Source organism: Anopheles coustani, chromosome 2 (assembly GCF_943734705.1).
Source record: "Anopheles coustani chromosome 2, idAnoCousDA_361_x.2, whole genome shotgun sequence".
In the NCBI taxonomy this organism is placed as follows: Eukaryota; Metazoa; Arthropoda; class Insecta; order Diptera; family Culicidae; genus Anopheles; species Anopheles coustani.
This window is the reverse complement of record NC_071289.1, coordinates 31,881,860-31,907,589: the sequence shown is the minus strand read 5'-3', so window position 1 is coordinate 31,907,589 and position 25,730 is coordinate 31,881,860. Positions and strand designations below refer to the sequence as shown.

The window sequence follows — 25,730 nt, the reverse complement described above, 5'->3', positions numbered from 1 at the left end:
ATATTGATTTCTTCGTCCCAACGTCCGAACTTTCCCCCCATTCATAAGCATACACTTGAAAAAAAGTTTTTCCTCAAGGCCAAACAACAGCGAAAGTGTGTGACGAATCAAGCGGAACGTGTTCAAGAATACTGCCTAACTGTTTGCATGTTGAACAACTCCGCAGGGTTTGCTCCCCATGGCAACGGGCGCACTAAAACATTACTGCGTTTTCATTTATTCATTTTACAACACTGTAGCGTTGTTAACTGTAGCGAAGTAAGCATCGGGCAGAAGACACTTGAATGGTGTGAAAGCAGTATTGCAGAAGGATAAATTTTGCCTCAGTTAAACATCCTTTTTTGTCCGGTTCGCCATGGGATCCGAATATTTCCCCGATAGAACTACGCCCGAGACCTGGGTCGGTGCTGGTGGTCCTAGAATGTGGGAGATGAAACGAAAGGGTGGCAAACATGCACCACCCTTGTATGCAGAAAGCAAACCGAGAATGAACACCCCGCAGAACGACGGTGAATCCGATACGGATACGGAACCACTGCCGGACGAGGACGAGTACACCGAAAATCGCTACTCTGAGTCTGAGTTTCACGACGAGCAGGAAGGGGACGATGAAAGTGTGGTACAGGAACCGAAAGAACAATCAGCACCGGTGGAACGGGAGTGCTCCCACATTCAAGTGTCCGGTCATCCACCATCCGATATGGAGACCGCCAGTCATCTCCTACACATAGACTTTGTGACCGATGAATTGGAGCAGTTTGAGTTGGATCGACCAGTGAACAGACGAGTTGGGATAAAAAAGCTTCCCGGACAACAGCACAATATTTCCTTCAGCCGGGAACGGGTGCGTGAGATTGAACGGACGAATCAAATCCTGCTCCGGAGGATCCTTTCTACCAGGCCAACACTCCAGACCCAGGCCGGCTTGCTGAGGTCGACCAAAAGTACAGTAAGTATATTTTTTCATTTATTGGATTGATGATTTTATCAAAAAGAACACTCCTTGGTTTACTTTATTCTATTTTTTAAGGGCTCAGTCAATTCCTCCAGGGTTACTAGTGCTGCATTGAATCGAAAGAAAGCTCAAAAGAAAATTGCAGTTGAAAATGAGGTAATATTAATTTTCTTCGTGTGACGGAATTTGTTTAAAAACTTCTTGAAATACACCATTTTAGATGCTGCTGAAAAAGGTGAACTCCTTTGGATATCCCTAAAGTCACGTGCGGAAATATTTGCGAAATTCCTAGCCATCCGAGTTTGTGTGTATTTTATAAACAAAATATTTGATTGCTCATTTGTATTTTTGACTGAGATTGATGATTTGGAAAAATAAATAGAAACCATCAATATACCGAGAGTGTGAGGTAAGCGATGACCTACCAAATCGTTAAATGTTGCAAGCATCTATCAAAAACATTTTTTTACAAATAAGACACATGGCAGCCAAAATAAAAAAAAACAAAAATTCTTCATCCCAAGCTTATCGGCCCACATTTGGATTGTGGTACTTGTTGGGCTTATCAAATTCTGTGCTGCATATTTCCTGCCGAATTGCTACCAGATGAAATAGCACGCCAGTTTACCAGGGCAGTTCGTGCCGCAACGAACAATGTCGATCAGCTGGCAAGTTCAGGATTTATTTGTCTCTTCCGTCGAGGGTTCCATTGTGGACGGTGAGGCAATCATCGAGCAAAGATACCCGCTTAAAGTTGGACGAATCCCGGCGGCCAGGGGCATTAGAGAGGTACGCCTACGCGTACAAATTGTTGCAACATTACATCTGAAATACTGTTCTTTTACGATGCACCAGCTGCTCATACGCAAGGGAGTCGGTGAGAAAATTGGTATCACCATCCGTCGGATCGAAGAAGAGAAGCTGTTTATCTACGCTGTCGCTCAACGAAGTCCTGCTTACTTGGCTGGTCTCCGGTTTGGCGATGAAATACTGTGCCTTGATGGTGATACGTCGCCTGGCGGAGACTTAAACAGAGTGCGCGAGCTGTTGGAGAAGAATGTACGGAACAGCATCAGACTGCACACCAAGGATAGGTGAGCCGGAAAGACACGGAAATGGATTCCTTCACGAGCTCTTTTCCAATTGTGCTTCGATAGATCAGACGAACGGTACGTCACGATTACCAGAGATGCACAGCGGGGTTATGGGTTTCGATTTGTGAATGGTGAAATAACGTTCGTTAGGCCAAACACTTCCGCCCAACGATGCGGTCTGGAGAGAAAACTTCAAATTGTAGAAGTGAATGGAGAGGTCGTTGCTGGCATGAATGATACGGATATTGAAGCCGTTATATGCGCCAACATGAGTACAGTCACGCTATGTGTGGTACCAACAAAAGTGTACCGTAATTTGCTTGCTAGGTAAGAGGGTATGCTAAACACAAAATTTAATCTGAAATTTAGTATTTCGTTTTATTTCAGATTGATTTCGTCATCATCATATGATCCGTGTACTTTTTTAGAAATATAGTCTACATAGCGAATCGTTATAACAAATAAAACTTGTTCAATTTTTTATTATGCCATTGATTTTCTAAATTTTTATCAAAAGCAGCCGGTTTCGAAACGTTGTGTAAACTGTACTGATCAATCGGTATTTATAAACAATTAACGGATGACAGTTGTCAAATCATCTGTGTTGCAACATTTACCTGATAAACAGCAGTTCTTAGCTGTTCTTCGTGAAGAGCAGGTCGTTTATTGTTTGTGTACTGATTACATTTGTCTTTTATTTAAAAAAACAGAGCTTATTTCAAAATGCTTTCAAATAGTTCCCGGCATTAGACAAGTTCAAAGCTGCTTCTTCAAACAGTACTGATTGTTTCGTACGCGGAAGTGTGTTTGATGTTGGAGTGAGAAATACCCGTTTCATTGTCTACCATTGCTGAACAGCTACTGTTTTGGATTATTCGAGAAAGTAAGTGCATTTACAATAGTAATAGATTTACATGATGGTTGAAAGATCATTCTATGAAAGATTTATAATGGGTGTATTTGGTAGGTTTCTTACCGACTTGATTTACATGAAAGGTCATGAAATTTCCTGAATAGACACACATAGTAGAACTTTTGGCAACGAAAGGAACGAACGTACGTAGACCACTGCGGCTATTACTTGGAAGTAAGTTAGCAATTGTAACTGTTCCCTTCCTAATATTTGAGAAGAAAAGGCATCGTACGCAAGGCGCATTAATTTGAAGGAATTCTTGCCGCCATATGATTGTTGCCGGCAAAACATTGTCTATGTTTAAAGTGAACGATTCAATACTCCAATGGAGGAGGGGAAAAGTGCAAGTTAGATCGATTTGACAATGTTTCTTCAGTTACTTGTCATGTGTTGGTTCGATAGAAGATACGATTTTTGATTCTAACTTGTACCCCTATCACGAGTTGATTTTTCACTGTGAAACGTGCTGTAATCGCTTCAAAACCTTATAAAAATAAGTTTATTGTGTTACCCTAGCTTATGTGCATGTGCTGCGGATGTCGGTAAACGTGGATAAATACCTTGGGCCAAAGATGCGAGTCGGAATGTAATCAGTGGATCATGAAAGTTTGATGGATGAGTTCCGTTTCGTTCAGCTGTTCCCGGAAGAATGGATTCTTTTTTCGGGTTTGATACCACCTTTTCGGTGGTAAACAACAAGGAAGACGTCGATGCAGGCGATGGAAAGCGGTCCCGTTCTTCATCGTGCTACTTCAAGGAGGAGGAATCCGACGAGGAGGAGTACGATGCACTCAATGACGAAACGTTCGGGGCGGCGGACAAGGGCGATTGGGAGCATATACACGAGAATCTGGTCCGCTTGGAGACGGGTGCGAAGGGGGAGGATGACGCGATGAGCAGCGAGCTTGACGATGGCCACAGCCAGCCACTGCTGTTCGACGATTACGATCTGGATCTGAAGTTTAACTTTTACGACACCAATGACGAGAGCGGTCGCAGCAGTGTTGGGGCGCAGAGCTTCGGCGACGAGTTTGCGAGTAAGCTACGTCTCGATCCGAGTATTTGGGACAGTCCGTTGATGGTGGCGACGCACCATCTGCATCATCAGCCGGTTGCGGCAGGGTTTCCGCAAACTGCTGCAATTCATCCGAGCGTTTCATCAGCATTTCAAAACAGTTCTCCTACTCCCGGTCAGCCACTGGTATCGTCAGGAATGGCGAATGGAGGATTTCCACCGGGTCTCGTCACACCACCAATGAAAATGCTGTCGGTCGAGGATATTGAAAGAAACATAATTCAACAGCAACGACAGAAGTTAAAAGAACATCAGCAAAAATTATTGCATCAGCAGCGACAACAGCAACAGCAGCAGCAGCAGCAGCAGAAACTACAACAGCAACATAAACTATTTGCACAGCAGCAGCAGGCTGTTTTGCGGAATCAACGGAAACACCAACAAACACATGCTGCGAAATCCCGCGAGACTCAGCCAATACCGAAGGATGGACCACTCAAAATGCAGCACGGCGTTGGGGTACTTCCTTCCGTGATGAATCCATTAGGTTCAGTCATCCCTCCTCCAATGCTTAACCCGCCACAACTTCTGTCCACCAGAAGCGCCCTATTTCCTTCCGTTCCGGGGCATAGTCATTCCGCTGCACATTTGCTCACACAGACGGGTCGTGTTCCCTTGGGTATGGTGCCGCATCCCTATGGACTGTTATCTGCCGCTGGACAGTTTCCGGGCCCCATAAACAATCTTGCTATGCACCCAGCCTTTCCACACGCAGCTCTTGGGTCGCACGGACTACACGGTCTGCTAGCCGGATCGGGACCGATCCCTTCCCTCGGCCAGCAGCGTCACCCGGTAGCACCGTCACCCTTTCTGCTGCAACCAAACGCAAGCAGTATGCAAAACAATCAGTTCAATCAACGCTTGGTGCAGGAGATTCAGCAAAATCATCCTTTGCTGGCGTTCAACCGACAGCAGCAGCAGCTGGCCGGTACCTTTAATGGCAATAGTAACGGAAGCAATAACAACTCACATACTCAAAAACACCATGCTGGTCAGTATATGCATCATCATCAGCAGCAATATCGGAACAGCAATGGAATGCCTCATAGGGTGGATTCTGGCGTTGACCACGACGAGTATGCCAACCTGATGAGCAATCGAGAAAAGCAGTGGCTGATTGGAATCCAACTGACGCAGCTTAATTCAGACTGGCCATACTTTAGCGATTACTATTTCACCGTGTTTAAGGAGCGCCTGGCAGCGCTTAAGGGTGAAAGCCATGCCGCCAATCGAGCCTACAAGGATAACCAGCTGAACCATCCGTTCACCCAACCGACGGGCCACGCGCAGCTGCTGCTGATGTCCTCGATGGCGAAGAGCGCCGGTATGTTGCACGTGCGCGAGAGGAAAAGTTCTGAATCCAAGTCCACTGCTGGGGGTTGCTCGAATGGCGGCGATGGGAAGGAGAGCGTTCGCATGTATACGCCATTGCAGTTTGAGAACTCGCTAGGAAAGCTGCAGTGCGGCAGCGTGACGGCGCCACGTAAGATCATCGACATGGAGGTCATGGGGGGCGAGGAGCGGGATGCGAACGGAAACGGCATAAACCTGGAGCACTCGGTGAGCCAGCGTAAAACACGTCACTTGCTCCTGCTGATTGAGACACTGTACCGGATAGTGCTAAAATTGGAGGACCTGCTGAATCCGACCGCCATCGAAGCGTTTATGTTGCTGCGTGAGAAGAGGCTACGGGAGCGGCATCATCAGTCTGTCGACGGAGGCGATAGAGGCCGGGGCACGCTAGCTGAACTCCCGGAGCACACCGAAACATACGACGAGCTGGTAGCCGCTCTGATCGGCAGCCTTTCGCAGGATAAAACAACGTCCATCCTCGGTGTTCGTAAGGGCAAAATTCTTCTACGCCGCAGCCTGGCAGTGCTCCGGAATCATCCATTCCGTTGGACGCTGTGGGCAATGATATTCAACGCGATTCCCTTGTTGCAGCGGAAGGATCGCGACGACGTCGATGGGGTACTTTTTAGCCTCTACACTGAGTTCGAACGGCACGTGCAGCGTGGCACGGTGGCAGATCTCCTGCGACTATCCAAGTCTTTTGGACCCCCATCGGGTGGTGATGCTGTGACGCAGTACTTGACAACCAACAAGCTTCTTCTATCTGCCGTCATCACGATAATCTTTCAGATGGAGATACTGTACGGCAAACATCCGCGCCCTATCGATACGGAAGAGGACGTGTCGAGTTGGTTAGCATTTCTACTGCATGCCAATCGGATGGTTTGCAATCGTGCAATTCCGAAGACAAACGGCGGTAGCGCGCCTGCTCACAGCTGCATCCGAATCAGCCCGGACAATAACATCGTACGCACACTTCGGGTACACTTTGACCGATTCAGTGATCGTGCGATCGGATCGGATCTGTTGAACTTCATCACCGACAATGGAAACGATGGCAATTAATATATCTACACTCCTTGATACATTTATTCAACCTTCTGCCAAACTATGCCTTTTTATGGCTTTTGCAACACGTGTTGCGTTTACTTGGTAATCGCACTCCTGGAACTTTCTAACAAACTTGTATAGAACTTTTTAATTTCAATGAAATACCTTTTCCTAGCATCACTAACTGTGCAATATATTGATTGGAAATGGATTTGATTCTACCAGAAATATTCTTAAGTATCGATGAAGATGAACGATGAAACGATGAAGGGACACTTCTGCTGATCGTTGGTAGCATATAAGCTTTGCACTTGAAAAGTGCATAAATATCTCATGTACGTTTATAAAGATGTATCTGTATTAAAGCTCTCTTTTTACATGTGAATGGATTTAATGTTTATCGATATCGACAAATGGGGGTTTAATTTTGGCAAGAACTGTGACCCTTGCATTATTAGAGACTGTTAAATAAGGAAGTTACTCAAATAGAAAGGGACAGCTAGAAGAAATGTTTGGAAGAATTACTCTTACATTTGGTTTTAAAACAAAAGCAGAAACAGATTACTATAACAAACAATATTTTTATCACGCTTCATAATAGTAATTGGAATAAAGGTACAGTGAATTATCGTTAATTTTTTCAGATGCAATATTTTTATGGTAGGAACAATAAAACAAAAGCTAATTATGAATTGAGCAAATCGTTTGAAACTATACTCTTATCCGTATATAATCCTATACTGTACAATGCGGCGACATTTTTATGCAGCAGTCCGCATGTGTAAGGCATACAATCAGTAACTCTGTGTACCGGCTTGAAGTAAAGATAATTTTTTCCGTAAAAAAACTCACAGACTGATGTTGAGGTTTCGGAGGATGAGTTCAGTTTAGCTTCATAGAAATTGCAAAACTACCTGCATATACGTTGTAGCTCTAACCAATGTAGGATGCAATGGGCTGCACTTTTTATTTAATTCATGTTTAACAATTTTTATTTATTACATCGCGCTGCTAACCAAACGCTTTGCGTTCTCATTTTTTGCTTACTGTCTCACAATGTTGCTAAGAGCTAAACGCACCGTAGATAGAAAAACAAAATGTCCGCAGATCGACACAACTTACATTAGAAGGATCATATTCTTCCACAATGTTTTAACTATCGCAGGAATCGTAAAGTAGTGTAATGTAGTTTTTAACGTCGTAATCCTAGGAAAAATTAACTTTTCAATACGAACGGCATTTATCACGTGTAATAGATTAGTGAAACAAAACAAATGAAAAAGAATTATTACGTCGAATGTGACTACTATGTGAAACATATGCAATAATACTTTTAATCGCTCAATAAACCAAAATATCGTTTGTTTCAGTTTTAGTATGCTTCAAATGCGCGAAGCAATCAAACTATTTTTTTTATAATTCGTTTCTGAACATAAGATATCACAACTGAAATTGGGTTTAGAACGAGTATGAAGTTAGTTAGATCTTATTAAAAAATAATTTCGTTATGTATTCGCATCAAAGACGCCCTAATCATTCGCTCTGATAGTAAAAAAAAGATTAAAATCGAAAAAGTGTACCGAGACCTGTGTAGTTGGAAAAGTAGAATAGTTTTCACACCATTGTCGTGGTTTACTCAATCATTTATGTAAAGTTTAAAGGTGTAGCTTCTCTATTCTTTATTACCTTTTCCTTTCAAACTCTGCAGGTAGGCTAATGTTATCAATTTGGTATAGGAAAAGTATAGGTCTTCCGGGGCGGAAGAAATGTCAGGAAAGGCCGTGTGAGTTGGGCGAAAAAGTAATCGAGTAGACATGGAAATAGAAATGGTAGGATATAAAAAGGAGCGACGAGCTGTAGCAGAGAGAGTTTTAGTCAGAGTTTGAAAGGAAAAGGTAATAAAGAATAGAGAAGCTACACCTTTAAACTTTACATTTATTTCCCATCACTTTTTGGTTGTCCCTTTAGATACGCATAACATTGAAACCTAATCTGCCACGGAATGGCTTCCTGCGCGGAGAGAGGATTGTCCGTGCTGGATCGTGAAATATGCGGCTTGCAGGTTGAAATGCGCTCCGAAAAGCTCACCATGCGTCACAAGGCATTCAGCAGGATGGTAGCGATTCTGAGCAACCAGGAGGACGTATTCCTTGAGTACATGGACTCGGACAGCTTCAATACCGAATGGGGCGACATCTTCGATGCGGTGTACCAGGGAATTCTCGTACAGAGTGGCTCTAGTGCCGCATCGGCAAAGGGCAAGAATAACGATTACTTCGTCGTTCTGCTGAAGCTTGTGGAGCTGGCAATGGACCGTGATGCGCCACGGCTCCAGTACAGTCAGCTGATTGGCGCGTCCGTGAGAGCTTTGAAGGAGCCATCCGTACGGTCGACCTTTGGGGTGCCTTTTCTGCAAGTGCTGAATAAGTACGTGCTGTCCTCGAAATGGGATCTAACTCCAGTTAGTTATGAAGAATGGAAAGGTTTGCAACTGCACGTTCGAACATAATCCGAAGGGTAATTATTAATCTCTACATTTTTGTTTTTTTGTTTTCAGAGATACTCGAATGCAGTTTTGAAATCATGGATGAAAATCAAATCGCAAGACAGGTTGCCGTGGCTTGCCTGTCATCATCCGTGAGGAAGTTTCTTGACAATTGTTCGTTGTCTTCCATGCTGGTTGAATATCTCCCGAATTTGATTAATTACGTGCGACAAACGGAAAAAGGGAAAGTGCTTCACGAACTAATGAGAGTCGCGTGCCATATAGTGCAAGATGTAGGTTAACACATTCCCATGTGTTATTTTGGTCCCCACCATTACCTCTCATTGCTTCTTCCCACAGCTGGCCGTCGATTGCAGGACTGAAGTTATAAAGTTCCTGGACTCCTTTCTTCCGTACACAATTAAGGCATACGAGGCCAAGATGGATGCCGAGCAGAAAAGTGTACTTTTCCGTTTGATGCATTTGTCACTGATTATCCTTTTCCCGGATGGAAAACAACTGTCTGCTGCCGAAAGACTTGCCAAAGATGTAGCTCTTTCGCCGGGAGTTGATGAGGCAGCACGCAAAAAAAGTTTGCGCCAGTATTATTACATCGTCACGTGCGAGTTGAAAGCGAATCATTCAACATCATATAGCGCTGCTGGTGGGGCCAGAGAGAATAAATTTACCGATGGATTCATCGACTTTGCCGCACGATTGTGTTTTACGGTAGGCGTTAGGTTATTTTTTTTAAGAACTGCATATCCGTTCAATATTTTCAATTTATTTCCTTTAATTCATTGCAGATTTATTGGAATGAAGGTATCCTGGAAGATAGCAACTCCGAAGGATCGGCATCCAAAAAGGTGAAGCTTTCAAGCAAGCTGCAAAGCTTAATCGATCTGGTTATTAATGATTCGAATCATCACGACTGGCGCTGGTAGGTTTTGCGATACGGTCTTCATTTTTAATTTTAAATTAAAACTTGTGGTTTTCCCTGTCTGCAGGTTCGTTATTACCTCGCATGTCATGGATAGACACCATGGTGCATTGCAAGGCGAAGATTATTCAACCGTGCTACAACTACTTTGCGATATACAGCCGTCTCTGCAAATGCCGGAACAGCAGCAAGCTTTTTATCGCTGCTCCCGTGTAGTGCTGGAGTTTGAACAGACGGACACATTCCGTTCGTTGATCGGCTCGGTGATCGATGAGGCATTCTGTCGGGAACGTTGGACCAAAATAACGACCACGACGTTCCGTGGCTGCACTAGTACGGCAGCAAAAGAGTCTGCCGAAAGCAATGCTCTTTTGCAGCTGCTCATAAAACATCGCAAATATCCGAACATCAGTTTCCTGTCCGGAACCGTCCTGAAGGCTTTCTACACACATGCGATCAAGAAAACGAACGTAAACGTCGCTACGGTGCAGGTCATCTTGGAAACGTTGGCCAGTGTCGAGTGCTTGGGAAGTGTAGACGAGGTGTTGGATCCACTGTTCAATTACCTTTTCCCACAAACCCGTGAGTCCCAGGCGAAAGAGATCCTACACTCCAAGGAACGGTTGGACGCAAAACTGCTGGCAAAGATATCGGTGCTCGCTGTTGTGGCCAAACATTCTAGTGAGAACGATGATGAGAAAAAACAGGAGAAGCTAAGTAAGCGAGCGCAAAAGCACGGAGCAAGTTTCCACGAACAAGAGGATCGTTTGAAATCGTTGGAACAGACGTTGCTGTGGCAGAATGTAGACGAGCTGGTCACGATGGAAGATGTTGACATTTGCCAAACAATTGAAAGTAAGCCGTCTCTTGAGGTCACGTACAATGTAAACGAAGCACTGTTCGAGAAGCTTACCAAAGCGATCAATTTCGAAAAGCATACTTTACCGGACAACAGTGGCATGCTAGCGATGGCTCTGGTTAACCTCTGCTACGATATGGAGCTGTACCTTGAGATTCTGAACGTCTTGCTGCTCCACGGTGCGTACGACGAGGCACAATGCGATAAATGTCTGTTGGCCAAGAAAGTGCAGTTTAAGTTTCAAGAGATCGTACTGGGTTTGCAGCGTTTGCTGGAGAACGTTGCTTCGTTGAGCAGCAGCGAACTGACGGAGATCGGTAATCGGTTGTTGGCAATTTTCCGTGGTCCACATCATGCTAGCGTACGTAAAATTCTGCAAAAGTTGGACGTATCTACTGTGTTACGCTGGACGAAGGCACAGATAGATAATACTGCAGGTGCTGACTCGCAGTTCGCAGAAGTGATAAATGCAGAAAATCTTTCGCACGAACAACGCACAAAACGATGCTTTCTGCATATCATCGCGCACTATTTGCAATACGATGGAGTGAATTCGGAAGAAGCATACGACCTGCTGAACAGCATCGAGCTAAATACTTACAGCAACATCGATCTGTTCTGCGTGTTCGACCTGTGCCGCATTTTGCTGCGCCAGCCCTCCCACGAATTCATTGCCGACTGGGTATCGAGACAGTTCATAGATGTATGCAAGCAGCACCATACAAATGTGGCCGTAACCGAAGTTATCATCACGCTGTACGCAGGTATGTTTCCAATTCGACTATAGCAGCAAATTAAGTAATGAAATAGGTAATCCTAAGTTAATGCCTCACATTTCGATTCTTTTGCAGATCTCGTGATGTTTGTAAGCCCATTTGAGGATATGGAAAAAATTGTAGCTACCATACTGTACTCGTTTACCAAGAAGTGTGCCAACCGTACTTATTCGGCTGACCTGCAGGCAAAAATAGTGGCCCAGATTAAGTTCCTGCTGAAAGCATTCCCACAATACTTGGAGTCCAACTTGCACCAGAAAGTGTACTCCGTACTGGTACCTCTATTGGGAAACCCAAGCTACCGGATCAAGATGGAAGCCACGCGTACTCTGCTACACTTTCTGCAACCCGAATGGGCCTACAGAGAGGAGGCAAAAGCTCCGAGTAATTATTACGACTTTCAATCCGCCCTGTACGGAAACGTACAGTTTGATGAGGTGCTCGAGACCAACAGCGTGGACGAAAAGCTGAATTCCATCAGTACCTACATACAGCTGCTGCTGGGAGCGTTTAGCGTCAGCTACGTGATGCGACGGCGAGCATTACGCGATCTGATCGTGCTGGTTTACGTGGCGAATGTTTCCGATGGTACGAAACATCACCATTTCATTTGCTTATTTCAAACGCATGATATTGGATGCTTTTGTTTTAGAAAAAATCATTTCTCTGGTGCGATTGGTTAGCGAGAGCAGTGGAATCGACGCAAAGAAAGTGCTCCAAAGTGATATGGATACGGTGCTGGAGCTGTGGCTAACGAGAGGCTATAAATTGCAGAATTTTCCCTACCGTTTGGTTGGAAATGCTAGCTCTCTCGAGGAGTTCGTGCATATGCAACGAAAGAATCTAGCCTTCGTGATGCTATGTATACACCCGGAGCAGTTTCAAAAGTTTTGTGAGTCCATCCGAGTAGAACCAACCGCAATGATGAAGGTATGCAATCGGCATCGGTGTTCTGAATCTGGTGACCATTTTTTTCTACTGAAAGTTTCCTTTTTAATTGGTACAGGCAGTCGTCCCGAAATGCGTATCATTTTTGTTACCACACTATGCAAAGTGCGAAGGGATGCCTCAGAAGTACACAAAGATGGCGGAGAATATGCACAAGGCGATGGCTTCTTTCTTGGGGTCGGTAGATCTGAATACGCATATTCTTGGCATACTCAAATACATCACCTACCGTCTGCACGATAGCGACGAGCTGAGATTGTTACTAGAGCAAGATGTACCAAGGTTCGGCGATGAAGCGGTCACAGTCACCAAGGCAATCTACGTCAAAGCACTGGAACATCTGAAGGAATGTATTAGCGATTCGACCGGCCCAATGTATTCGCTGCCCAGTTGCCTTTGCTTGAAAAGTTCCGCCCAAATCGAACGTACCCTAATGGAAGTGAAACGCTGGCTTTGGGACACCGACGAGCGACAACAGAAGATGGTCCATTTGTTCCACTACACGGTGCTTTTTGAGGATTTACAGCAGTACTTTATGCAGCAGGAGGAAACATCATTCAAATCGTACCTGGTGCGTGACGTTGTCTACTTTCTCTGCAATTTATTAAACACCTTACCGGCGCTTCGTTTGGCCACGCTGAACAGTCTCGGTCGGTTTCTAGCGCTACTGGTAACGGCCACCGATGCTGGAGCAATGCTTTCCGTGCATCTTAATTTCATCGTGTCGTCCCTGCTTGAGACGGAAGTGCGTGAGCAACCGACGTCTAAAGTGGCACAAAAATCTCTTTCCCTATTGCGGCTACTGATCGTGCAGCATGTGGATACGTTCGCGGATGCGATCGCAAAGTTGAACTATCTACCGGCCGATGAGCGCTTTGCGGAGCTGCGGGAAATAATTGCATGGAAAAAATCGGCACATGGCAAAACAGTATCCTTGGCAAGGGAGATCGACGGTTTGACACAGTTGCCAAACATACGGTATGAGGATTTGGTCGCGCTTAAAATTTTGGTAGGTCTTTGTTAAGTTTGTGTTATGCTCATGATCGTCAAAACCAGTTTTGTTCTGTTTTGCTTCATTAGCTTTGTTCTAAGAAGGACGAATTACAAGCCATTTGCCAAAAACTTTCCATTCAGAGTGTGAGCAACGATGAAAGCAGCGTGTTAAATAGGTTAATCTATACCTTAATAGAACTCGTACGGAGCTCCACTTTCGATAAGGTAATATCTTACCTATGGCAAAGCGAAAACTATTCTACTCATGCGTCTATTCTTTTCCAGAGAACAGTTGAAGCGCTGCGTTGTTTGGGTGAGGTGGGGCCGATCGATTTGGGGACCATGCTGCTCAAGTCAGAAGTGGAAACTGTTGCTTACGACTCGGTAAGTAAATGATAAGCTGATTAAATTTGAAAAATTAGCGTTTTTTTACCGTTTTCTTTCGTTAATAAGGTTGCTAATCTGGAAGATGCCATTAAAAAAACTGCCGAAACCACCCTTATGGAGTTGAATGTTCTGTTGACCAGTAAAAATGTCACCGTCGGGCGTGTAGCGTCTCAGATTGCTTACCAATTGCTACATGGAAAAACCTTCCACTCAATCGGTGGTACGAGCTTTAATTAATACAAGTTAAGAAATGACTAAAGATTAAAACAATATTTTGATAATTGCGATTTTTAGAATCGTTGCCGACCCTTCGCCCGTTTATGGGAACATCGTCTGCTGAAGTCACGCTGTTTTCTTATGGCAGTGTACCAAAACTAACGGCATTGCTTGAGAATGAAGAAAAAGATTTTCGGATGTTTGTAGAAGAATTGGCTAACGCGCTGTTATGTGCTTTGAATAATACCATGTTGAAAGCGCTGGTCGGCCAGGAAGAAACGTTCGCCGTAAAACTGGTTCCGCTGCTCATGCAGATTTCATTGAAGCTGTCCAAATCATCCGTGGATACCGAAATCGGCCTGTTTGTAAGTTGATATATTGTCCACACTAGCTCGGTTATAAGAGCAGAGATGTAATGAATTGTTTTGTCAACTTTATTTCATAATCGATTCCTGCTTGTATGTTTGTAGTTAAATCGATTCTTTGAAAAGTTTGGCGCAAATCGAACGGATTCACAGAAGCTGTTCAATAATCCTAAAGCTGTGCAGCTGATGCTAACGATTGTGGAATGCGTTCGTGTGCATAATCAGCAGTAGGTGTTTAGCTGTTCACACCAAAAAATCACTGCATGTCCAAATGGTTTCAGTTATTTTAATTAATTCACTACCTTTTTCAGTTTCGCACAGCATCAAATCAAACTGGACTATTTACCGATAGCGGAAGCATCGAAGTACTGCCAAGCTCACTTTAAAGCGATCCTCTACGCTGAACTATGGTACAATGCTGAAATTACGGCAACAAACTCCAAAGCAACGACAGGACCCACCAAAGCGACAGCAAAGCGCACCTTGGGCGGCATCATGAAGTTTTGTCATCAAGCGATTGGGGTTTACGATGCCGTTAAAGCATTTCTAGATCCAATACTGGAACGAACCGAGTACTACAGCTTACAGCAAAACCACACTGCATCGTTGCTATTTCTGGATGCTTCCTTTGGTTTTCGGCCAAATGATGCAAATGTGGCCGAATCATTGGCCCATGCTTCGAAAAAATGCAGCCTGTACGGTGTGGCACGGTCCTTGAATGCACCGAGTAAGGTGGATTACGAGTGCCTGTGGCGTCTAGGCGACTGGAGCCTGGCTATCGATGCCGAAAGAATGGATGCTGGTAAAAGCGAGGGTCAAAGCGCATTAACCATTAATTCGGAACTGTTCGAGCGGGCCCATTATAAAGCTCTCAAGTGTCTGGAGCTGAAGGATGACCTAGCCGTGGAGAGCGCAATTTCAGACGGACGGCGTGCGATCGTTGAAATGTTCAAACTGACTAGCACCGAGTCGACGAAACATATCTACCACGGATTGTGTCGTCTTAGGCAGTTACAGCAGATAGAGGATTTCGCAGATATACAATTTTTCCGAAAAATCGATTGCGAACAGGACCTGCTTAATCAATGGGACGCGCAGGATAAGCTACCGTACAGCGAGTTCGGTTTGATGGAGCGCCTGCTATCGCAACGTTTGTGCATTTTCAACACCGCTCGAGTTCGTGCGAAGCGGAAATGGGTTCCGCAGGCAATCTACAACACGCTGGTGCTACTGATCCACGAATCGCGTCTTGGAGGATACCATGACAGCGCACTGCGGAACATTCGCATTGCAACCGAGTTTGAATTGCCACCGAACGTGAAAGCACTCGTACAGCTGGAAGATGCCCAGTTGAACTGGTCGCTCGGCGATCGGAAGCTTGCCTGCGAGCTCGCATTGGAGGTGATGGAAAACCAGCGATATAACAATCTTATGGTGAACGCAACCGCTTGCCGTGTGTACGGTGAATTTATGGCGGAAAGCCACACAAAGGAGGTCTACACGTTGTATCAGGATTATTTTCAGCAATCGGAACAATGTGTCACACAAGCTTTGGCATCGAGAAAGACGGCAACAGAGGCCATCGCGATTGATCACCGTTGTTTCGACAGTGAACGAAACTTTACCGTCTTGTATACGGTGGCCAAATATGCGGATCGTGAGTTGGGAAGGGTAAGACTCGGCAAGCTGCTATTGTAGACGAGCTATAAAACTTTTGCTTTTGTGTTTACAGTTGGACAAATTTTTGCATTCGAAAGATTGGGAATTGCGTCAGCAGAATATCGTTAAAATGAAAGCAGAAATAGAACGCCTTAAGCAAGAAGGTGTTGGGGCTAATGAGCAAAGGCGTAAAGAAATTTCTCGACAATACACTTTCACGCAAAAAAATATGCTACGCGCTCAGAAAGCAACGGATACGGTCAAAACGGAGCGTTTGAACTACCTGCAGCTAGCGTTGGCGAACTACATACTGTTCGCCAAAGAAGACACGATCAAGAGCGATACGGTGATCTTTCGGATTCTCGCCTTATGGCTGAGCAATCAACATATAGTTCAGATACAGGAAATTTTAGCCGAATCCATAGATCAGATACCGTCGCATAAATTTATCGCAGTACTTCCACAGCTGACGGCTCGACTGAGCGTGACCGGAAGCGTAGGCAAACTGATCGACGGCATTCTACTCCGTTGCGGAACCGACCATCCGCATCACACACTTCCGTTCGTCTTTGCACAACTGTACGCCTTCAAGGATCTGCCCCCGAATGAGTAAGCTCCGTTTGGCGAGAAGAGATGAATGAAGGGTGTGTTACATGTAGCTTTTTGTTTTTCACAGAGTACCTGAAAATGATGGCCGTTTGCTGGGGGCTAAGGCGTTGTACGAAAAACTTAAAAATATACCATCAATCGAGCATATTGTTGGCCAAATGAATCGAATGAACCTTGCGCTGATTGACCTGGCCAATAAGTCCATCTCAAAGAATCCCAGCTTTCAAGAGTACACCATGACCGAGAGAGATCCGTTGCGTCGTTTGACGAACCTGGATCGGATTCATTGTCCCACGATCGAGTTACCGGTGAATAAGAGTGGTTCTTATAAGCATCTGGTGAAGGGTGTGTCGAAATGGGATCCGAAAATAGTCGGTGTTGGTGGGATCAATGTACCGAAAAAGCTCAAATGTCGATGCACGGACGGTGTGGAACGAACGCAGCTCCTGAAGGGCAAGGATGATATGCGCCAGGATGCGGTCATGCAGCAGGTGTTTGGAATTCTAAACATTTTACTGCGTAACGATAAGGAAACGGCGAACCGGAATCTCTCGATAAAGACCTACAAAGTGGTTCCTTTATCCAGGCAGAGTGGAATCTTGGAATGGTGCAATGATACGGTTCCGATTGGTGTATGGTTGACACAAGGGCATGAAAAGTACCGACCGGAAGATTACAAACCGTCGGTGGCACGGAAAAAGTACTCTAACGTACGTCTCATGAAGAAAATAATTGAAGTAAGGCAATTATATTAACACAACGCTATTATTCATTTGTTTATAGAATGCCCAGCCTGGAATGACGGTGGATAAGAAGCTGCAAAATTACTTGGACATCTGCCGTAAGATTAAGCCAGTGTTTCGGTACTATTTTCTCGAACATTATTTGGAGCCCGGCAAGTGGTTTGAGCGACGCCAAAACTATACGAAGAGTGTAGCCACTAGTTCGATGATCGGGCACATTCTCGGCATTGGCGACCGCCACGTGCAGAACATTCTGATCGACAAGCGTACGGCTGAGGTGATTCACATAGACTTTGGCATAGCCTTCGAAATGGGAAAGAACCTACCGACGTCGGAGACCATTCCGTTCCGTTTGACGCGGGACATTGTTGATGGAATGGGCATAAGCGGCGTGGAGGGTGTCTTTAAAAAGTAAGGATAAATGTAAAATTCTGATTATAACCTGGCAACGTATTAACCTTCTGATTGATTTTTTTTAGATCATGCGAGAAGACAATGGAGGTTCTGCGTAATAATCAGGCACCGATACTAACTATCCTGGAGGTGCTGTTGTACGATCCGTTGTACTCGTGGAACGTCCTGGCGAACAAGAAAGCCAATCAGCAGCAAATATCGGAGGAACTGACGGATTCTCCTATCGCAGGCAAGGAGGGCCTGGGGTACGCTGAGCTGAGCATCAATGTAACGGCCGAGCATGCCCTCATGCAAGTGAAGAAGAAACTGGACGGGAAGGAGGATGATAAGTTTATGTCAGTTGAAGGTCAGGTACAGAAGCTGATCTTCAGCGCGACCAGCGAGCGCAATTTGTGCCAACTGTTCCACGGATGGCAGCCTTATCTGTGAGATAAGTATTTCTTTTGTCTACTTTTATTCCTCAATGCGTTATCTTTCAGCTGTTAAAAAAATCTGCTTGTTCTTTTAAAGACGAAAAAAAAGTTTTATTCCGTGAATATTGAGAAAATAGTTGTGAGGCTTAGCCTTTGTTTGGTGATAAATGCACAGTTGCGGTGATGTTTAGAATTAATATAGAAAACGAGGTAGCTAGGCTTTTGTAGCAAAACAACAATACGTTAAAAGAGGTAGTTGAGTTTTTGAAAAATCCCTGTATGTGCACGAAGATCTAATACGGGTGTCTAGCCGCCAGTTACCTCAACCGAAGTGCCATTAACGTAGCTGCTTTTTTCCGATGCCAAAAAGGCAATCACTTCGGCAACTTCTGCAGGTGGAAAAGAAAAACGATTATAGAATGATGTTGCATCCGCATTCGTATTTTCGACCTACCCTCTGGATTGCCGAATCGGCGCAAGGCACATTGCATGATCATCATGTCTTTCACCTTCTGTGGAACCGTACCCGTCATCGGGGTATGAATGAAGCCGGGCACGACCGCATTCACGCGGATGTTGTAACGACCAAATTCTCGCGCAACCACCTTCGTCATCGCTTCAACGCCTGCCTTACTCGGCGAGTAGTTGGATTGGCCCATGTTGCCGGTACGCGCAACGATCGATGACACGTTCACCATCGATCCGCCTACTCCGTGATCGATCATCGCACGGCCAAACCGCTGCAGCATCAGCCACGTGCCCTTAAGGTTCACATCAATCACCGCCTCGAAGTCCGTTTCGGGCATCTTTAGCAGAAAGTTGTCCCTCGTGATGCCGGCCGAATTGACGACCATCGTCGGGGGGCGCTTGTAGCGCTCCAGCACCTGTTTCAGAACACCATCAATGCTCTCGCTGGACGAGACATCCATTTCGTAGGCAGCATTGTTGGCATCTCCTTCGGGTTTCGCCAGTGCCGCTACCGTTTCCTGTGCTGCTTGCACATTCCGATCCACCGCGACGACTATCGCCCCTTCGCGCGATAAGAGTTTGCTCGTCGCACGTCCGATTCCGGAACCGGCCCCTGTTTACGTAAGATATTGTTATTATGCTCCGTTTCCGCCCGGGTTCCTCGAACGTACCGGTCACGAACGCTAGCTTTCCGGCCAATGGAGCAGCCATTGGAAAAAGCTTACAAAGTGAAAGTGAATATCAATAAGTTGAATCTAACAAATAACGAGAACTATGTGGAAGGCTGGTTCTTCTGTGAGGCTAGTCAAAACATAACTGATCAACCAACAACATGTGATAATGGTAAACAGTGCGAAGAAATCATAATCAAGATGCATAAACTCAAGTTGTATGAATATATTTATGCACCTTGGACATAGCTTCCCGTTATATTCTTTCAACAGAGCGGTTAAGTTCTGGTTGATATACTTCCGGTGGTTTATTCGCATTATAACCCTTACAATTTACAATATCTTCGTATTTTAAATCACAGTTTCTAAACTATGATTATAGTTCGATACATACTCAAACATGCGTTTTTTTTTAAGAAATAGTTGATTCTCTGCAAGTCCTTTTTGAATATAATTTAGATCGGCGACGATCCTTAATGTGCACTTGACAAACTCTCGCTGAGTCGTCAATGTGTCTTCACATACGGTCCTTTTGGAACAACAATAATACTCTTCTTCTTCTTGGCGTAACGACCTCTTGGTCATGCCTGCCCGTTAAGGGCTTACGAGACTTGTTTCCCTGTTGTACGTGGATAGTCAGTCCTCTCGTACAGGGGAGGGTCCGGTCTCGGTTGGGATTCGAACCCACGCCGTCGAGGTGGTGAGCCCCGACGCTCAAGGGCCGATTTTCTAACCGGCGCTACCGCTCGGCTATCGCGGACCCCCCAACAATAATACTCTTGATTACCAATTATTTCCTATTTTTTCGTTCGTAATGTGTTTTTCTCTAAATTTATTACCTTTATGTAATGGGTTTCTGCTGCTAAGCCATCACCGCGAATGATTGCTCGCTATCATTGCTGGTTTGCCTATGCGGTTTAGTATGATTAAACGTTTGAAATGGCTTCGGAACGTTTGTGGTAGTTGAATCTGAAAACAAAATATATAAATTCTATTTTGTTGCACCCGAAAAATATTTGGCCTTTCATACTACCTGGGATTGGAGCGAAAAAAGAGGTTGGATCGCTATCAGTACCCGGTTGGGATGGTGCACCGAGAGCGGTAACATAAGCATCATTGGCAGCCTTCAGCAGTTTGTACGGTTCCATGTATGACTCGTTCATGGTGATGTAGTGCTATTTTCGGTGCAGGTTAAAAAGAAAAACAAACCAAAAGTATGAACTACACATTTTTGAGTTGAAGCATTAACACTGCCTTACGTTTTGCAGCTCCGCTGGCAGCATACTGTTGAACGAGGAAGCCAGATCCTTGAAAGACGGTCTCCTCTGGGGGTTCACGTACCAGCATGTTATCATGTGGTCGAAAATTTCCTCGCTGGCGTACTTTGGTTTATCCATCCTGTACCCATCACGGATCTTAGAGAGGAAACACTCGTTGGCAGATATGCCTGGGTATGGTATCGCTCCGAGGGAGAAGAATTCCCACAACACCACGCCGTACGACCAGACGTCGCTTTTGGTGCTAAACACGTGCTCGGTGAGGCTCTCCAGGGCCAACCACTTGACCGGAAGCGGTCGATTGTTCGTTCGTTTGAACGTTTGTCCGGGTACTTCCACGATATGGGCCAGTCCAAAGTCGCCGATCTTGACGATGTTGTCGTAGCAGAGAAGCACATTACGGGCCGCCAGATCACCGTGTACAACGTTTCTGTCGGCCAGGTACGCCATGCCGTTCGCTACCTGTGCCGCCCAGCAGATCAAATCCGTGGTCCGGAACTCTTTGCAGGCTCGTTTGCCGTCGTCGTTCGGGTCAGCGTGTTCTTGCTTCAGGAAGTACTGCCAAGTTTGCTCCAGATTGTCTTGGCAATCGATGAATTTTGAAGCATTTTCGCGTAAATATTGCTCCAGGCATCCGTAGGGACAGTATTCAAATATTAACATCGTTCCGGCTGTCGAGAAAGGTAACGTTTAGTAAGTACAACTGGAAAAGTCAACAGTCTCGCCCATCGCTTACCTTTTTGGACGTGTTTTGTGACGGCACCCAACAGGTTAACAACGTTCAAATGCTGTCCAATACTGACGAGTATTAATAACTCGCTGATTAGAGCCTCATGTGCGTCGGTTTTATTCGTGGTGCTTCGAACCATTTTTACCGCTACCTTCGTAACAGCCTCGTTGACAATGATATGCTTTGCAGTTGCCAGCAGCACCACGCCAAACTGTCCCTGGCCGATCTGTTTTCCCAGCGTAAGCCGATTCCGTGCAAACTCAAACTCAGGCGGAATGCTATTTCCCGTCTCTTCCTGCTTCGTTTCTGATAAGGGTGATACAGTTTGTGATTTTGTTCTAATTGCGGGTTGGATTAAGCAGATACTGACGGATACAAGTATCAAAAACAGGATTGGAAGTATCATCTTCCAGATAGGCTTGGTACCGGCTTCCAAACGCTCCTCAGTTACTTCCCATATGTATGAGGTATTCCCAAATCGATTTCGTGCCTCACACCGGTAATTACTAAGACTTTCGTTTGGCAAAAGGGTTGCACTTATAGAGGAACCATTGTTGTGCAAATCGATAAGGTTTTTTGACCAACTAATCCCTGGTGTAGGATCACCGGAGACATTACAAAATAGGGGTAAAGTTTTGCCTCGTTTGATCGGAACTATGCCTGAGTTTTTTCCATCGATCGTTGCAATCGACGGTGCAATCGGGTGCCTTACAGTAATCTTGAGCTTCTCGCTCATCGCTGCTCCATTCCGTAATACACCGTGGCACTCTACCTCGTTATCCTCGGACGAGTTGAGTGTTCCAGGCAAGGTATGAATAGCCTCCCAATAGTATCGATTCTCACCCTCTGCCTCCATATCAGGAAGCTTCTTGCGATAGCTATTGTAGCTAAGTGTTATTTCCTTCGTAAACTCGTACCTATCGAGCCGACACCGAACGTCTACCCGTTCATTATCGTAAATGGCACCGATCGGGGAGGTGACATCCAGTATCATTTTTTGTTCGAAGTTGCGTAGAAACAGCAGTGATTCGGTTGACGCAGTTCCCTCGATATTTGTAGCGGTGCAGCGAACGATTCCGGGCCAGGATGGTAGCTCGAAATTTGCTTTGACATGGAATTTAATCGTGTCGTTTGGTGAAGTAGTCTAATTAGTAAACATTTAATTTAAAAAAATAAAAAAATAAATATTTTTTTTATTAAAAATAATGGAAAACTCATTTACTCTTTTACCAAAATAATTTAAAAAAATGGAAGCCCAAAGCGATAAAGCATATGTTAACTGTTTCGATGTAGAATGCAAAGAATGATGATTGTTTGTATGATTCATATTTTCAGGCAATAAGTAACAAAGTTATCCAGGAAATACATACATAATTTATAGCTTTCAAGATGTCCATCGACCTTGTTCTTGCTTGACATTGGTTCCAATCAAGTGATGGACACGGAGTGAAACTGAAATCCAATAACGGCCGCGGGTATCCTTCTCCCTGGCAACCGAATTCCACCGAATCATCGCCCCTCAGAACGGAGACGTTTTTCATGCGCAAATTGTGGGGTTTTCCTATGTAGAAAGCGAAAAATACACATTGTTATCGAGGCGTATTAGTCATGGCGATTGCTGATAACTATAACATAAATTTACCGTGAATAACAAGGTTGATGTGATACGTGACGGTCGTATTCTCAACATCGCCTGTAACCGTCATCCAACCGCTGTGTTTGAACTCCAAGTTTTGTATTAGAAGGCTTTTGTTGGTTTTGGTAAACATCTCGCGGCAGGTATATGCTCCCTTGTGGCGGGACTTGCAATCGTATCCAGCGTTGTTTCTGATACTCCACGAAATTCGGCTGCTCGGTGGGTGAACAAAGGAGGCTGTAAAAGCATTTCCTGGCACGGCTAGGGAACCATTTATGCTTTCTGCGTTTGATACGATTTTGAGGTCGCCTGCCTGGACGGATATCATCGTTAAAACAGTGTGTGCACACTGGGAACCGTCCTGTTTGAGGCAGCATTTGTAATACCCGACGTCGTTCCTGGACATGTTTCGAATTGGTAGTGAAAAGCTTCCATCGGCAGCTAATGGCTGTAAATGTACATTGGCAAACGTGTGGAAAAAAGGTTAAACGAAATCATTAAATTATTCATATTCAGTCAATATTATTCATACCTGATAGTGACCTTGCTGCATGCTTGTATAGAACCACTCCACAGAACTATTTTTAAGTTCTGCGTATGGACCGGAACACGTGAGCCTTGTATCGCTGTACTCTGCCACTAGTTTTGGTCCAATTATGTGGATGAGTTCGTTTGACGCTTTAACAAAGGATGATTACACGATACCAAACAAAATTGTTTATCAATCGGCCAAATTTGCCACCAAAAACTGCTTACCATTCGAAAAGGATGATATGCGTATGATAACAACACAAAGTAAAAGCTTCAGCTGCTGCATTATTGCAATTGTTTGGCCACTATATGCACGATTTACTACGCACTGTCACAGCAATGGTTTCACTAGTTCAACATCGATGCTTCGCAAGATCACCAATGCTCTCTTATTTACATGTTAGCTTTCAGTTACCCTATTTTCGCTCCAATCAGTTGAATAGCTGTTCTGGCAACAGCTAGAGATAAAAACATTGGTTAGTCAACGGTCTGGATTGAATCACATGTATTACACTTAGTTTTTCACACGGTGTTTGCGTCTCTTTTAAGTTTGTGTTCGGTTAAAGAACTCCAGCAATGTAAACTAATGCAGTAAATATCAACGGCCATTTGAATGAGTCAAAACTATTGATTGCAGAGAAGTGAGTCACAGCAACAAGTCTTGATTCTGAATTACTATACGCACTCGCGCTATCACATTATTTGCAACTTTTTCAACATTTCGATATTTTATGCGTAATGTTTACTTTGACTAAATCCTTTTTTCCTACGAGTTTCAAAAGGGGGGACAGGGTAACATGACGATATCATGTTGGCTGTCGTCTGGTGTTTTTTATGAAATTTAAATAACATTATTGGTCAAATAGATGTGGACTAGATGTTATCGATGTTGTAGGGTGTGTTGATTTTGGGCTGTTCCAGACCCCGGGATAGTTTTGAGATAAGCCCATAAAAAGTCACAGAAAACCTTATCAGAGGAGGGCGCTTGTCATTTCACATCACACCATCAAGGAAGAAAGCCTTCACATACAGTTTTGCAGAGGGAAAAAAGCGCATTCTATCAACTGCTTGAGCACAGCGAGTTTGCAAGGATATAAGTGGGTTTTTTTGGGCAAAATCTCTCCCGCATGCTTGCGCGCCGAACGCCTGAGAGAGGTCACAAACGCTTCCTTCACCTTATCGATGTTTTTCTGGATGTCCTATGATCATCTGACCCTTTTTACCATTCAGCTACTCTGCCCATACTCGCATATCAGTCCCATTTGACTTTTCATCACTTTTAAGTTAGCCCCATGACTAATGTTCATTTTCAATATATGTAAAGAGAGAGCGGAGAGCGGTGCCGCTGTGCGAAGGTGGGTGCCGCTGGGTTATGAGAATTAAGAATAAAAGCCCGGAAAGTGCGGGGCGACAGTCAGTCGCAAAGTAGTAAGCAATCCGTGTTGTTCTAGCTGTTACCAAATCTCCCCCCTACTCCCCCCTACATTTGGTGTCAGAAGTGGGATCGGTTCGCAAAATAAATTTTGGTGCGGAGTGACCAATAAAGGCGAAGCGAAGGAAAGTCGAAGTTCGTGGTAGTCCATAGAAAAGTCCGGCAGATTCTTTCGGCAAGGCGCGTGGTGCACGGCATAGTTGCCGTCGGAAAGAAGTGCGGGAGTGCATTTGCTGCGCGGAGTTAGGTGGACAGCGAGGCGTCGACGGGGTAACGCGGTGCGTGCGAAGCCCGAGAGCCAAACGGTCGTTGAAGCGGGGTTAAGAGGGTAGCAGTAGGTGGTATGCCGATAACACGCGGGTCGAAATCTAGCAGAGCGATGTTGGACGAACCCGTAGCTGGCCCCAGCAGAATGGACCAGTCGGAGGCAGACACGGAGCAAAGTGCGGACCAAACAATGCTCGAACGTGACGAGGAGCTCGAGGATTGTCTCGCGGAGGAAAAGCTCCGTCACCAACGGGAGCTTAAAATAAGGAAAGAACTGCTCAAGCTGAGGCTGCAGCACCGGAAGGAAATGGAGGAGCTGGAGCAGCAGTTCTCCGAACAGTTGGGCTCGTCGGAACCCGCACGTGAGCGTGAGCAAGAACGGGAGCTTACGGCAAAGCAGATCACGGCGCGTAAAGCCATTAATACCAGCCTACCCAAGTTTGGGGGACAACCCGAGATGTGGCCCTTGTT

General features: G+C 45.0%; 6 protein-coding genes across 6 annotated transcripts; 4 read left to right on the top strand and 2 right to left on the bottom strand.

The window, feature by feature from the left end:
- Window positions 1-355: 355 nt before the first annotated feature.
- Window positions 356-1,214, top strand: LOC131264217 (cilia- and flagella-associated protein 97-like). The gene is made up of 3 exons (XM_058266505.1): window positions 356-949; window positions 1,031-1,111; window positions 1,176-1,214. The coding sequence occupies exons 1-3, from the start codon at window positions 356-358 to the stop codon at window positions 1,212-1,214; spliced, it is 714 nt and encodes a 237-aa protein (XP_058122488.1).
- Window positions 1,215-1,609: 395 nt separating this feature from the next.
- Window positions 1,610-2,514, top strand: LOC131264216 (syntenin-2-like). Its single transcript, XM_058266504.1, has 4 exons — window positions 1,610-1,744; window positions 1,811-2,049; window positions 2,113-2,376; window positions 2,478-2,514. The coding sequence occupies exons 1-4, from the start codon at window positions 1,610-1,612 to the stop codon at window positions 2,512-2,514; spliced, it is 675 nt and encodes a 224-aa protein (XP_058122487.1).
- Window positions 2,515-2,833: 319 nt separating this feature from the next.
- LOC131261913 (serine/threonine-protein kinase ATM) lies at window positions 2,834-18,347 on the top strand. Its single transcript, XM_058263770.1, has 19 exons — window positions 2,834-2,932; window positions 8,409-8,923; window positions 8,998-9,218; window positions 9,286-9,654; window positions 9,732-9,865; window positions 9,933-11,488; window positions 11,576-12,088; window positions 12,153-12,430; window positions 12,507-13,457; window positions 13,529-13,666; window positions 13,727-13,825; window positions 13,895-14,048; window positions 14,123-14,409; window positions 14,515-14,636; window positions 14,721-16,080; window positions 16,142-16,677; window positions 16,745-17,387; window positions 17,461-17,831; window positions 17,900-18,347. The coding sequence occupies exons 2-19, from the start codon at window positions 8,443-8,445 to the stop codon at window positions 18,261-18,263; spliced, it is 8,577 nt and encodes a 2,858-aa protein (XP_058119753.1). The 5' UTR covers window positions 2,834-2,932; window positions 8,409-8,442; the 3' UTR covers window positions 18,264-18,347.
- Window positions 3,612-6,829, top strand: LOC131264215 (uncharacterized). Its single transcript, XM_058266503.1, has 2 exons — window positions 3,612-4,961; window positions 5,034-6,829. Exons 1-2 carry the CDS (start codon window positions 3,612-3,614, stop codon window positions 6,453-6,455), a joined length of 2,772 nt encoding a protein of 923 aa, XP_058122486.1. The 3' UTR covers window positions 6,456-6,829.
- Window positions 18,348-18,354: 7 nt separating the features above from the next.
- Window positions 18,355-19,522, bottom strand: LOC131261914 (estradiol 17-beta-dehydrogenase 8). Its single transcript, XM_058263771.1, has 3 exons — window positions 19,387-19,522; window positions 18,702-19,328; window positions 18,355-18,636 (listed from the first exon to the last, which is right to left on the bottom strand). The coding sequence occupies exons 1-3, from the start codon at window positions 19,424-19,426 to the stop codon at window positions 18,554-18,556; spliced, it is 750 nt and encodes a 249-aa protein (XP_058119754.1). The 5' UTR covers window positions 19,427-19,522; the 3' UTR covers window positions 18,355-18,553.
- A 1,108-nt stretch (window positions 19,523-20,630) lies between these two features.
- On the bottom strand, window positions 20,631-22,387 carry LOC131264213 (vascular endothelial growth factor receptor 2-like). Its single transcript, XM_058266502.1, has 2 exons — window positions 21,400-22,387; window positions 20,631-21,334 (listed from the first exon to the last, which is right to left on the bottom strand). The coding sequence occupies exons 1-2, from the start codon at window positions 22,385-22,387 to the stop codon at window positions 20,631-20,633; spliced, it is 1,692 nt and encodes a 563-aa protein (XP_058122485.1).
- Window positions 22,388-25,730: the final 3,343 nt, after the last annotated feature.